At 33.4% G+C, this 14,714-nt stretch overlaps 1 protein-coding gene across 1 annotated transcript in view; it reads left to right on the top strand.

Annotated features, from left to right (window-relative positions):
• Nucleotides 1-12,256: 12,256 nt before the first annotated feature.
• LOC124362721 (solute carrier family 12 member 9) overlaps nt 12,257-14,714 on the top strand; it is a 39,177-nt gene continuing 36,719 nt past the window's right edge. The window contains exon 1 of the mRNA XM_046817452.1: nt 12,257-13,064. Coding sequence (XP_046673408.1) covers nt 12,770-13,064 — 295 coding nt within the window. The 5' untranslated portion in view covers nt 12,257-12,769. The remainder of the gene's footprint in view (nt 13,065-14,714) is intronic.

Here is a 14,714-nt window from a genome sequence, read left to right on the forward strand (position 1 = left end):
TAAAGATGGAAGCGACAGAATGGTAGCTGATCTCAGGAAGGTTAATGCACAGTTGAAAACAGATGCCCACCCCATTCCTTCAGTAAACCTGGTTTTAAGCTCTTTGAACAAAGCGCACACATTTACAAAATTAGACCTTAAAAATGCATTTTATTCCATGGAGGTTAGGAAAGAAGATAGGCATATCCTAGCCATAAAAACACCTGATAGACTTCTACAGTTTTGCCGACTGCCGATGGGACTTTCAACTTCAACCACATTATTTAGTAAAGCCTTGAATGCGATATTAAACCGTCACCTTTATAATAAAGTCATCTGTTACGTGGATGACCTAATTTGTTATGGTGACTCATTTGAAAATGACTTACATAATCTAGAAACTATATTAGAAGAACTAGAAAAAGCTAATTTGAAACTAAATACAAAAAAGTGTAAATTTCTCTACAAAAGTGTAAACATTTTAGGACACGAGGTATCACGGGAAGGCATTTTACCCCAAAAACAGTCAGTAGAAGCTATCACCGAATTTAAAAGACCAACTTGTGTAAGGCAAGTGCGACAATTTTTAGGATGCTCAGGATTCTTCCGCAGATTCATCCAAAATTATGCCAAAATAGCACAACCCCTTACAGAGATAATAAAAGATTCAAATAAAAACATGGCATTTAAATGGACGGATTTAAGTGAACAGGCTTTTATAAAAATCAAACAAATTTTGACAAACCCACCATTACTATCACATTGGAAGGACAACAGGGAAGCACACATTTATGTAGATAGCAGTCTGATTGGATGCGGAGCAGCGTTAGTACAGTTAGATGAAGAAAATAATAGAATGTACCCAATTTATTACATGTCAAAAAAATATTCAAATACCCAAATGCGTTACAGCAATGCTGAACGTGAAATGCTAGCGCTAACCTATGCTGTGAACTACTTCAGAGAATTCACGCTTGGTAGACAAACAACAGTTTATACGGACTGTGCCGCATTATAGTTTTATAAAAATTTTAAGCACACTTCCACTAGATTAAACAGATTAGCACTGTCATTAACAGACTACGACATTGTAGTAAAACATAAACGTGGCGCTACAAACGTGTTAGCAGACGCCTTAAGCAGAAATCCTTTAGAACAACCTTTGGATGAAGAATTTACGGACGTGTGTTTAACTGTCAATACTTTAATACAGACAAATCTACCCCTACTACAAGCTCAAGACAGTTATTTTAAACAAATACGCCTTGCGATGACCTCACCTGAGGCGGTAAATAAAAAAATCAGACGGGCTTCAAGACATTACGAAGAAATAGATGGATTGTTATATTTCAAAACTTTCAACGGACAAGAAACTAGAAACTTATTGGCTATACCCCAAAAACAAACACAAGAAATATTTAAAATATTCCATGACAACCCCTACACGGGTGGACACGTATCACATTACAAAACAGCTTCAAAAATAAAATTACGATATCACTGGCCGAATATGTACCGTGATATCCTCCAATATACAAAAACTTGTGAAGAATGTCAACTACGTAGACCAAAAACGAACAAAAATTACGGCCTACTACAACCTATTGCACCCTCCATAAAACCCTTTGACAGAATAACAATAGACTTTGTAGGTATTATTACACAAAGTAATGGTTACAAATATATCCTAGTTGCAGCCGATGCCTGCACTAGAATGGCATTTGCGACCCCTTGTAGAAATGCAGATTCGAACACAGTAGCGCAAAAATTATTAAATCTATTCTGCACATTTGGATTTCCTAGAATTATTAATCATGACAGAGGAACACACTTTATGAATTCTGTAATTTCACAGTTACTAAATGCACTCGGGATTGAACAAAGGCCAGGCGCTGCTTATATGTCACAAGTACAAGGTGCGGTTGAAAAATACAACCACACGTTAATCAAGGCAATATCTCATGACGTTGTGGAAAAACCCCAAACTTGGTCAAAATATGTACAAATAGTTACATTTGCCTACAACACGTCTGTAAACATTTCAACAGGCTACACACCGCACTACCTCATGTTTGGTTACGAAGCTAACTTACCATCTGATTGTATATATTTACAGGTTAATCCCGAAAAAATGGTGTTGGAAAATATAGAAATTTTAGAGCAAATACGCAAAGATATGCCGAAAATCATGAAAAAAGCCCAGGAAGCGCAAAAGAAATACTTTGACCGTGACAAAACTCATTTGGATTTAAACACCGGCGATGAAGTCTTGGTCCATTTCCCGAAAGACCACACAAAAAAATATAGTAAATTTCAAACACCATTTAGAGGTCCTTTCGTTGTCAAGAAAAAAATTAACGAAGTGACATATGCAGTAGAAATTTACCACAGGGGAAGGTTAACAGAACAACCAATACATGTTGCTAGAATGAAATTATTCTATAAGAGAATATAAAACAAATATGAAGGGACTTGAGCAATAATAAAATATTCAAGAATAAAATATACAATATTTCTCATGAACATCACTGTGCACTCACTGCCTTGTAGTAAAATTTGAAGAGAGTGAAAAGTATCTTCGCAATAATTTCATAATATATGAGGGTAAAAAGCTACTACATAGTCACGCAAGAATCGCTTTAAAGAATAGGTATTATACTCCAGGAGTTGAGAGACCGGTTAACTTGATTACTGTTTGAATGATTCAATATAACGTTATATAACCTTGAGAGTCACTGAAGTAAGTCTAACAGAAATAAAAATCTCGTATATAAAAATCTCGATATTGTGTCGGAAAACGATAGAGAATAAAGACATAAAAGATTTAGAAAATTAAAACACCTTACTTTGTATTTTAATGTAATTTTAGTGTAATTTAGTGATTAAGTGATAGGTTACACGTACCAAAGATATTGGTATAGGTAATCCCAATACACAGGACACTAACACAGCACACACGACACGACACGAGCAGAGTCTGTAACCCACGGTAACCGTACTTAGACTGGCTAGTAAGACTTGACCGTGACTCTGGTATGTCTCCCAGGCAGATAAGTTTTCTGCTAACTCAACTAACTTCCTACGCTATACTACACCGACTGTGTTGTGACTATGACTAGGGGGCATTGCCTTGTGCCAGCGGTCTGGGTCGCCAAGGGCCCTGGTGGTTCAGACAGCTTAGTATGCAAGTAATGTTTCCCACGTACTCGTTTACTACAATAACAAAGCGTACTCTAACTTGATACAACGTACATATTAGACTTACCTGAGGGATCTGTGTATATATATATAGCCTAGTAATAAGGAATATAAAATATGATAAAGTGTACTACATATATCATATTTATTTAAGTTAGTAGATAACAATGTAAACATAATATACCCTACAAGGACTCAATTTTCCTGAGATGCATCTCAAAGAAAGATACATAGATGTTCTATATTATATAATCCTATGAAAAACAAATACTTCAATATATGACATGTAAATGACTTAAATGACATGTTTAAATATTACATATCTAATATACCATTGAAGGGAAGTAACATATATCTAAATAGCATGTATTAACACGGCAATATTGCTCATTAATAAACTATACAGCCTTCTTTTGGCAACATATATTATAATCATGATGATGACTATGGACAATAAGCACAAAGAAGGGATATTACATATGCCTCAGAAACAAAGGTGCGTAGTATCGTTTTGTAATATAATAAATTAACATAATATCGAACCTTATTTAAGAACACTAGAGATTAAGATGCTTAGTAAATATTATTACATAGAGCTAGGGAAATACGACACACCATCGAGAGGCGAATTAAAAGATTTCTGTAAATAAAAACCTTAGGCATAAATATGTATTAATTAGAAAATATTAACCTAAAATGTATATGTAACCTGTAGATATTAAGTTTTAGAATTATGACACCAGAAAAACCAACCACAACCTGAGAAACCAGTCTACAAGACACCAATCTACAAGACACCAGTCTACAGCACTCTACCCGTCCCGACCACCCACGAGACAAATTGAGTCTTCACAGCACTTCCTTCTACTACTCACAGCACTTGCCATGCCTCTTTCGACCACCTTTGCCAGCACATCAACCCACAACATAGGAGAACCCAATAAGCCTCTAGTACAAATCTTCACAGGAGCGTACTTTACTCCAATGCCTCAGACACTACCTTATTTCAGTTCCATACCTATCATATACAAAATTCCTTTCAACACACATCAAAATTTACCTAAAAACGAACCCTCTCTAAATTTCTGCCCTATAAACCTCAACAACTCCCAAACCTATTGCAAGATACAGAACAACCTTTCCACATTACAAACCCTCATACATCAGCAAATGGTAGCAGAACACCTCCCATTCATCCAAAGACAGCAACCAGATAGAAACAGAAGATCGCACACGTTCGTCGGAGATTTCTTCGAATGGTGTTGTGACATTGCGACAGAACACCAAATACATGACTTGGCAGACAACAAGGAAGATGTCTACACAGCATTCTCAACACAACAGCACTACCTACTCTCCGAGCTACATGCGCATTCACCTGCTTCGTTCCCAATCTACAAAGACAACACCACTTCCAGCTAAAACACGACGACAACAACATAGTAAACAACACGGAACTCATTTTGTACATTTTATTAGCCTGGACTTCTATATTAACACTACTTCTTTTTATAGACCTCTACTTCATCCACATTAACAACATCAAAATAAAATTCCTGAAGCCTACAGTACATGAACGTGACTACCCAATGGATAACCTTAATTAGACAATAAGTACGATTCGTAGGTAGAATCGTCATTAAGCCAGGGGAATGTAAGACATATGTAATTATTAGTAAAATAAAATTCATAGAATCGATGTACAGATAGTTGCTGGAAAGGAAGTCTTGTATTACAATTCGAGACAAACATCCTCCGGATGTAAGTGGATACGCACATCCGCCCAGACACCGAAGGTGAACAAACAGGAAATGCTTGTTCAAGCAGCGGAAATGCTTATATATAAAAATAACCGTGCGACGATGTAAGGGGCAGACATGCTGATATGAAAAATTGGTACTCACCAATTATGATGGAGAGATTTGGCAGAGGCGTGGTCTTGAGCTGGCGGGAGAATAACATCAAAACTGAAGAACAAGGAGGAAAGGAAGTCGAGGACGGGAAGTAGAAAAGCGAGGTTCGGGAGTGCTAGTGTTGGTGTTCGTGTGCGGAAAAATATCTCTAGGCGTAATAAGTGTGATGTGAAATATAATGTAAGTAATTTTAAGAACTTAGTATATTTTAGGGTTCATTAATCATTTTCAATTCCATATCTATTTAAATGTTCACAATTTCGAAATGTAAATTCATGTAAATGTTTAGCTATTTAAAAGAAAGTTTCTCACGTTAGTCCATGAACTCATAATTATTGCAACACTACAAAATTACTAGTAAATGTTATAATGAATTAAATTTAAAATAAATTGTAATGAGTAATTTAATATTAAATATGTCTTCAAAGTATTAAGGTATTAAAATTTGCGCTTAATATATCGGTTGACCCAATCAATTGTTAATTAAAATGTTTAATCAATTTAATGAGATGTTGTCACAAAATAAAATATGTGTTGGTTCATTTGAGGGTATTGTACTGCCAATCTAACCTATTATTAAATCCTCTCACAGCAACCCTTGCTCATAATATGTCACAACCTTAATCTTAAACTAAACCAAACTACAAAACCTTACAAACTTAATAAATCAATTTGAAATAGCATTTACCATTCTAACATTAGTTTAATTGTTTGTATTTACAAAATTTAAATCAATTAAATTTAAAATCTTGAACAAAATAATATAAATTTACTCTTTGAAATCAATATAAATATAATAGAATATTATTTATGTATGAAACTAATTGGATAACCATGTTTTAAGTCCCTTAATAGTAATAAGGGTTTAAATATAATTGTTGTTAACACTGATAAAACAATTTCTTAAATTATTTTGTTGTATTTCTTTGATGATGCGTTGCCTAAATTTGAAAAATGTAAGAATAACAGCAAAATATGTGTACCTGTATAGCCTACTTAATGCATTTTGGTGCGGTTTTATCTGTTACTGCTGGCCCGATCCAAGGAATAAAGTGTTGAATGAATTATCATTTTGTTTCAAAGCTGTGCATGACTTTTTCAAATTAGTCTTGCATATTTTTCTTATTAAGGATACACAATTTCCTATTCAAAGTGTTACAATGTACAAAACCATTACTCCACATTTAATGTTACTGTATGATATTAATTATTTATATCTACATAAATAGTTATGTAAACAGATTTACACAGAATATAAAATGTTGCAGTGGCTTGCAAATTATTTGTTTTCTGAGTAATAGGTATAGAAAAGGTTTAGGAATTGCGGCATGATTTCATTAACCATGCTGCTGCTCCGAATACACTGCTACAGCTTGTCTCCACCAATTGAAAGGACTGCTAGAGAAGTTGTGAATGTTGACAGGCAGACCTGTTTTTACTAAACACCGACTTCAGTGTAAAGGGACATGTTCTAACATTGAAGACAAATCTGACCTGGAAAGTAAAGGAGATCTGGACGATATTTCTATTGAAATACCATTTGAACCATCTAACGTGACTAAAGGAAATTTATTTTCAAATACAATTTTTTCAATATTTCATCATCTACGTTGAACAAAATTGTTACTATTCATATTTTTATTTTAAAATTGCCTGTATTTTTCCAAATACTTTCCACGCTTCATCAATATCTCAGATATCCTACTTTTCACGACTATTCTGATATTGTTTTCTTATTAAAACTCTTTATGATTCTTTGTGTCTGTCCACAGAACATCTCAAGAATGAAATGAGCTACATACTTAAAATGTTTCATCCAACCTAATAAGCAACACCTTGTTTAGTAGCAAATTTTCTTTCTCGTGTTCCCTATGTCAATTGCTAAATGTTGGGCTCTATGGGGGGGGGGGGGTTGTTTTCTTATACGTGGGGTTGACTAACCTCCCATGTTAGTATATTACTATTCTAATTTGGGCTTATGTGAAGGTGGCTATTTGTGCTATTTGGCTACTGTGTTAATGAAGTTCTTATTAAGGTATAGAGCAAAATTGTCTGTTTTAGTATAATCTTACTGCACTAATTGTTTCGTTCTGAATGATATTCTTCAGTTGAAATGGAGAATATTTGATGTATTGAAAAATTAAATTAACTTAAAAGGAACTTAGGAAATTATAATAAGAGTTATAATAGCGCTAGTATAAGATAGGTTTTATAGTATGGCCAAACATTTCTTATATTATATTGTAAATGTTTACTAGCTAATGTATATGGTAATTAATTGGTCACCTTGGAGTCTAAAAGTTCACCCATTTCCCATGATATACATTTTTTTATTTTGCAGGTGTGTTTCTATAGTCTTTAACTATGGAACATGTAATAGTTTTTTCTACGTCACAGTTTGTTTGGCAATGTACAGATTATTTTACAGAATGCAATGTACAGAAAAAACGCCGCCTACCGCATTAGAATACGACGATCCAGTCAGAAATGACAGCGCATAATGTACTTCACAATGTGTAACTAAAACAACCCGCCATTTCTGATTGGATAAACCTTTTGAGATGCGGTTTGTGGCATTCAGCTCTACTAAGTGAGCTCTTTAAAATGAAGTATCACTCGACACATGCTTTAATTTAAGATTTCCATGTTTCCCTCTGTGGGCCGTCCCCCCATGGTTGGCATGTCATGGTAATAGCAAGGAAAAATAGTTTACATAGCCATATGACACTGTGCAAAGTTTATAGATGTTATCTGCTATGGTTTGTAAAATATTAAGCCGTACCCAGACTTTTCAAACACCTTTTATATATATATATATATATATATATATATATATATATATATATATATATATATATATATATATATATATATATATATATATATATATATTGTGCATCGAAAAGCATACAAACCTGTTGTAAAAAGAATATGTGTACCTGGGAGAGATAATTGTGTGCATGTGCAATAAAAATGTCCAAAGTTGACGAAACGTAACTTAAATACAATCAAGTTTTATAAAATGTATAGTTTTGTGATAAATAACCCGTAGAGCCATACATAAAAGCATACTCCTTTTTTATAGTATTTCTTTATCTGTAGGAGTGTATAGATTGAACATATTATGCGAAACTCACAAATCATTACCAAGCTAGGAAACACAACACTGTTTCACAACATTGTTAAATAATATAAAGTACTACAGTGTAATATTATATAATGTATGTAACAATATTATGTACAAAGAGTATATATATTGAGTGATTGTTATTTGTTATTTTCTTTGTTTATTATCTGGTATAACATTTTGCGATGAAAGGCTCTTGATGGTAGGCCTACTATAACAAGAATAATATTATAAATGCGAAAGTGCCTTTGTTTGTTTGTTTTGGATTCAAATCCCGGGGAGGGCCAATTATGTATAAACACGAAACAGTGTGTGTGTGTGTGTGTGTGTGTGTGTGTGTGTACTTTGAAAAATAAAACAGTGTACATCGAAGCCGACATAACTAAGCTGAGGCTTAAAACAGAAGGAAAAAACCTGTCAATTAATTTAATCAACTGTTCTGTGTGAACATTGTTTTATGACAGTACAACCACATGTTTAATTATTTTAACCACTAGTTTTAATCTATATATATATATATATATATATATATATATATATATATATATATATATATATATATAAATGCGAATGTTTGTTTGTATGTTCCGTTATAACTCTGGAACCAATGCACGAAACATCGTGAAATTTTGTACAGTGATTCTACACGTTCCTGGAAGTAACATAGGCATACTTTTAGAGATTTTAATAGTTTATTTCATTAATTTTTTTTATTATAAATTGTTGTTGATGTTGGTGTGTTTTATATTGGATCCGACAGACTGCGCTACGACACGTAATACAAAGCGAACTGATACTTAACAGCTGATAATACTTTCAGCTGAAGTTCATCAAAGAGGCAGAAACATTTGTTTACATTTAAAATTTAAAACATTTTTATTGTAAAGTGCTTGATCAGTAATGTTTTTAAATTCACATTGCATCAATGATCAATAAACTATTTAATTCAAAGAAAATACTATTAAATGCTATTATGAAAACAACCTCATTATACAAATCCGTGAATGTTTGCACATAAGGTAATCGAATTTGGTTACATCGAAGTTAAATGAAAAGAGCCGAAAGAAGACACTTTATGATCGAAACTTGGTTTCTTTGATACATTTTCTTGAAGGCAATAATACTGGAAATATATTAGACAGAAAATTAATTTTAACAGACCGAATGTGATTCTTTATAACCTAATTAGTTTACCGAGATTCATCCGTATACAGTAACTGTTCTGAATAACTTATCAACACCTAGCAAAAACCACGAAAGATAGAGGCAGGAATATGATACATACCTTCATAATGCGCCCAAGAGGCTCACGAAGGAACGACTGTCAATTATCTCAGCAATGTTTAGAATGTGATAGAAAAAGAATAAGTGAATATAGTGTACTGTTTTCAACGGGAAATTGCGTGCGAAGCCGCAGGTATCAGCTAGTTTCTTTACATTTATAGTGTGTACATTTTAGTCCTCCTCCGTAGACTAATGGTTGTAGTCTTGATTCTCTTCCTTTTTGGTTCAGCTTAAATAAAGGATTCATTTTCAAGATCAATGTTGTTAAAATTATTGAATTCTACACCAGAGTTTTCTGGAATAAATTATTCAGCAGCCAAACTTAATTTACTGGAACTAGCATACTCGTTCATTGCAAGACCCATTGAACCTCCAAATTACTGGACAGTGAACAGTCCTCCTCAGTAGACTAATGGTTATAGTCTCGGCTCTCTAACCGAGAGATCACGGTTTTAAACCTCGGGAGGTCCAATCATGTACTTTGTACTTTAATTTTTTTTTTAACCAGTGCACTTCGAAGACAGCATATCTGACGCTGGGGCTTAAAAGAGATTAAAAAAACAGTATAAACATAAACAATAAGAATCAGACAATTTAACAGAGAACCATAGGAGAAAGATCATAAAATGCACGAAAGGATAGTTTTCTAATCTCCGGCGCAGAATAAGAGCGAGCAGAGCCAGTCTTACTAAGTGAAGGTATTAATTACAAGTATTATAACTTGACACGCAGCTGTTGTATTATAGATTAAAATCTTGACTGTGACAGACAGCTTATGTTACAAAATAAAATTGAGAGTAACTGGCCTCACTCAGTATAAAGTTGCAGTGAAGGTGTTAACTGCAAGTGTCATAGCTAGACAGCTATTGTATTGTAGTTTAACATGTTGACTGGGACAGACATCTTATGTTGTAAAATTTAAGATTGAGAGTAGCCTCACTCAGTATAAAGTTACAGTGAAGGTGTTAACTGTACGTGTCATAGCTAGACAGCTATTGTATTGTAGTTTAACATGTTGAATGGGACAGACACTTTACGACGCAGAATAAGATTAAGAGTAGCCAGTCTCAATCAGTAAATGTGTTAACTACTTGCATTTTAGTTAGACATTGTACAGTAGTTTAATAAGTTGATTGCGGCAGAAGCCTTGCGGCGCAAAATAAGGTTCGGGATAGCCGGTTCCACTCAGTATTCGCTGTGAAGACGTTATAATACCAACCTATTAATCTTGTATTTGAGGAGTCACTAATTAAAGATAATTTAAAATGTAATGCATTATTTACAATCGTTACATAATGAGAAGAAATCCAGAGATACAATATTGCAATCTGTTTACACTAATGTTTAAAACTCCCCGCACAGAAAGTTATTCAAAGTGTGGAGTGCATTGCACTTTTTTATACAAAGCCTTTACACTGCTTCCTAAGTGACAGGATATTCGAGATATGCAAGGTCGTAGGGGCTGCTTCATATCAAGATCCCATGAGGAGGGATAACGAACATTATCTGTTTATTGTCATCTTGGAAGAAGGGAAGGTTGTTTTATAGCCTCTTCCAGTAAAGGTGGAGAGGGTAGACAACACTCCCTGGCATTCAGTCTTTCAGCATTCTTTTAAATTAAGAGAGCCCAACACACTAGAACAACAAACCTTGGAAGTAAACTAAACCTATTGACTAACCCTTTTTACCACAATATGTCGACATTTGTGATTATGATGTATCGCTCCTAGACATCCGTTGGGTTATCCAGATTTAAGTAATACATCGGTCCGAATGAAGGTGACTATTTTCATACCCCATGAATCAAAGAACAATTTGTCCATGATTCGCCTATTGGATGAAATGTAAATTACATTCTAATTTATCTTGATTATTTCTGCGTTTAGACATATAAAGTAAATAATTTAAAAACAATAACTTTTACTTTGTATGACGATGGCAATGTAAAGGGGTACCAGTTTGTAGCTCTATTCAGTCAAACTGCAACTTTGAAAATTCATAATTTGGAAAATTGTGATCCGATTAAGACAAAATCTGTATACAAGGTCCAAATCTACTGCTTTGAGTATGCAATTTTAAATCATAAGACAGAGTTTTAAGTTGTATTCCTATCTTAACTTTTATTCTTCACCAGCTAGTAAAAAAATTAGCATTTGTCGTGTTATAGGGACCTTTCAGTCATTCTTTGGCATGTTATTATGTAAACCGCTATTAATAGCGTTTAGATTTTAGCATAGATTTAACTTATAAGGATTGTTAATATACCGTGGCTGTCACCTGATCGTGTCAACCGCCAGGATGCCGGTCAAAAATTAAAAAAAATAATCTGGTGGTAATTTAACTACAAATTATTTCATATAATTGTAAATAATACAATCAAAAACAGTAAATTTTTACCTACCGTAACTTAAATATAAAAAATATTCTTAATCGGATCACAATGCACAAGTTTCCAAATTATGATTTTTTTTAATAATTACAATTCGGTTGAAAAGTGACGCCTGTTATAGACATAAAAACTGGACGTTACTGTTTGTAAATAATTTGTTTTATACAGTATATGTAAATGCAAAAACATCCAAACTAAATTTTAATGTACCTCTCGTTATTCTAGTTGTATCAGTTTAGTTTTTGGTTATCTTTCAAACTCGGGTATCTACACTTTTTGATCCGAAAGTAGAAATAATAAAGTGGTAATGCAAGGAAAATTTAACACTTCGTTGGCTACACTGTCAACTGTCAACTAAGTTCAGCTGATTTCCCTTGTTGTGGTAGTTGCGGAACTTAAAGATTCTGAGTTGTGCACTTTTTGACTGACAAATTAGTCACTAGTGACTACTAACTAGCTTATTGAAGTTCGAAGTAAGTGAACGTCAAACTGACCAGACAAGAGTGAGTGAAGTGAACGTGAACCAATGAAACTGCGAATATAGAGTGCAGGTCTTTGTTCTGCGTTGACAATTGTTGGTTATGTTAGTAATTTGAACTTGTTGACGTTTACACATTTTATAATAGAAATGTTTCTAATTAATTCTCCGTAAGTGGAGTTGCTTAGTTTTATATTTGTGAACCAACAGGTTAAATTTATCATTATAGCTTAATATTTCATAAATTGATTAATTTAGTTCAACTTAATAATATTGTTCACTTAGGCTAGACTTCCGGAAATATCACACTAGCAGAGATCTCTTAATGTATTAATCTGTATACCATTATGTTTATCTAATCGACACTCCTAAATAGTTTTATGCTTTATTTCAAATTATAAATGATCAGAATGTTGGCTCCCAATGAAGGATCAACAAATGACTCTGACAATATTGCATCTGCAGGTGAAAAATCTAATGACAAAGTTCCTCTAATTTTGCGAAGAAGAATTTTCCATGGCATTGCTGGAATTTTTGGATTCAAACGAAATGCAGGATTGTCTGCAGAAAATGGCTATGTGGAATTCGGAAGCCTCGGTGGTGAAACTTCCAGTAGCCGAACCTTGGGAACATTTGCAGGAGTTTTTAGCCCAGTTGCTCTGTCCATGTTCAGTGCCTTACTTTTTTTGAGAGTTGGTGAGTACAAAATATACTTGTAAACAATAGTGGGACCTATAGGGTATAATAAGAGGCCACCACCACAATAGAATCATAGTATATCCTTAAAAACAGTAAAAAATACTAAATGTTAAAACTGTTTTGTTTATTACATTTTATGGGTAGGGTACGATAAGCGGATCCGGTTTTTTATATTGAAGAATATAGTCATCGATACCTAAGTTAATATTTGCATCTCAAATCCTAGACTATCAATCGATATAAAAGTATCTATAGTCCTCAATAACAATCATATGTTTTAAATTAAAATATGAATTTAATATTTACAATGATCAAACAAATTATTTTAACCAAAATTAGGAAAACTGAAGACGACCATATTATACTCCTCTCACAGTTATAATTGTGTCTTTTCCACAAATTTCACATAATGGGTTTTTCGGTACGAGTCCAACATGTTGAAGCCACGAAGAAGCAACGTTGTATAGTTTTCTAAAATCGACTGCCATTTTTAATATTCAGAATTACTTAGGCTATGTAAAATTGAAATATTATCCTACGTGTATTATTTTAGAGTGTTTGCAGCTGTTGATATAGATTATTTAAGTTAATAGTTCAAAATAATTAATCAGTTTCGATTGATTATATCGATGGTTATGATTAAGTAATATCGTTTGCCAATTTCGATATAAAAACCGGGTCCGCTTATCGTACCCTACCCCATTTTATAAATACACAACATAGATAGCTTTTATGTAATGTAATTTGTGTTAACATTTTTGTTTCTATAGTTTAGATAATCATAAATATGATACTATTGTGGTTGTGGCCTCTTGTTATACTGTAGCTGGCTACAGTATAATAAGCAGCCACCAACACAATCGGATTATGTTTATTGATCTTAAATATCGATACTATCGAATACGACATTTGACCTATAGATATTCATAAGTAATCATTGCCAGCTTTCTTTATTTAGACTAGTAACATCATTACTGTACCAGCTGTTATTTCGTCTATGTAGGAGGAGGATAGTGACAACTATAGGCACAATGGCTATGAATATGCAAATATTGGCTCAAAATAATTTGATAAACACTGAGCAATGTTTTAAATGGTTACAAGATAATAACCTTGCTCCTTTAAATCCAAATTGTCCAGTTTCTATTGATGAGATGAAAACTGGAAAATAGAAGAAAAGTAAGAACAAACATGACATATCTAAAAACGATCTTGAGGAAGAGATCAGACGACAGATTTTGAAACTTAGTGTTACTGATTTTTTATATCACTAAACAATGGCAAATGTCTGGAAAAACTCCTGTTTCCTTCACAACCCTTCCATCATAATAAACAAACTTTATACAAAGAATCTATATATAAGTAAATTCCTCGAGATATCATGTGGACAAACATAAATTAAATATTTCAAGCCCCTCGAGTGATACGCTTTGTTAATGTTTAGCAAAAAATAGAAACAGAGACATTATGTTTATTCAGAACATTATTTGAAATCTATATATATAAATGCGAATGTTTGTTTGTATGTTCCGTTATAATACTGGAACCAATGCACGAAACATCGTGAAATTTTGTACAGTGATTCTACACGTTCCTGGAAGTAACATAGGCATACTTTTAGAGTCCACTGGAAAATGTTTTATTAAT

Source organism: Homalodisca vitripennis, chromosome 5, assembly GCF_021130785.1.
Source record: "Homalodisca vitripennis isolate AUS2020 chromosome 5, UT_GWSS_2.1, whole genome shotgun sequence".
Lineage (NCBI taxonomy): Eukaryota > Metazoa > Arthropoda > Insecta > Hemiptera > Cicadellidae > Homalodisca > Homalodisca vitripennis.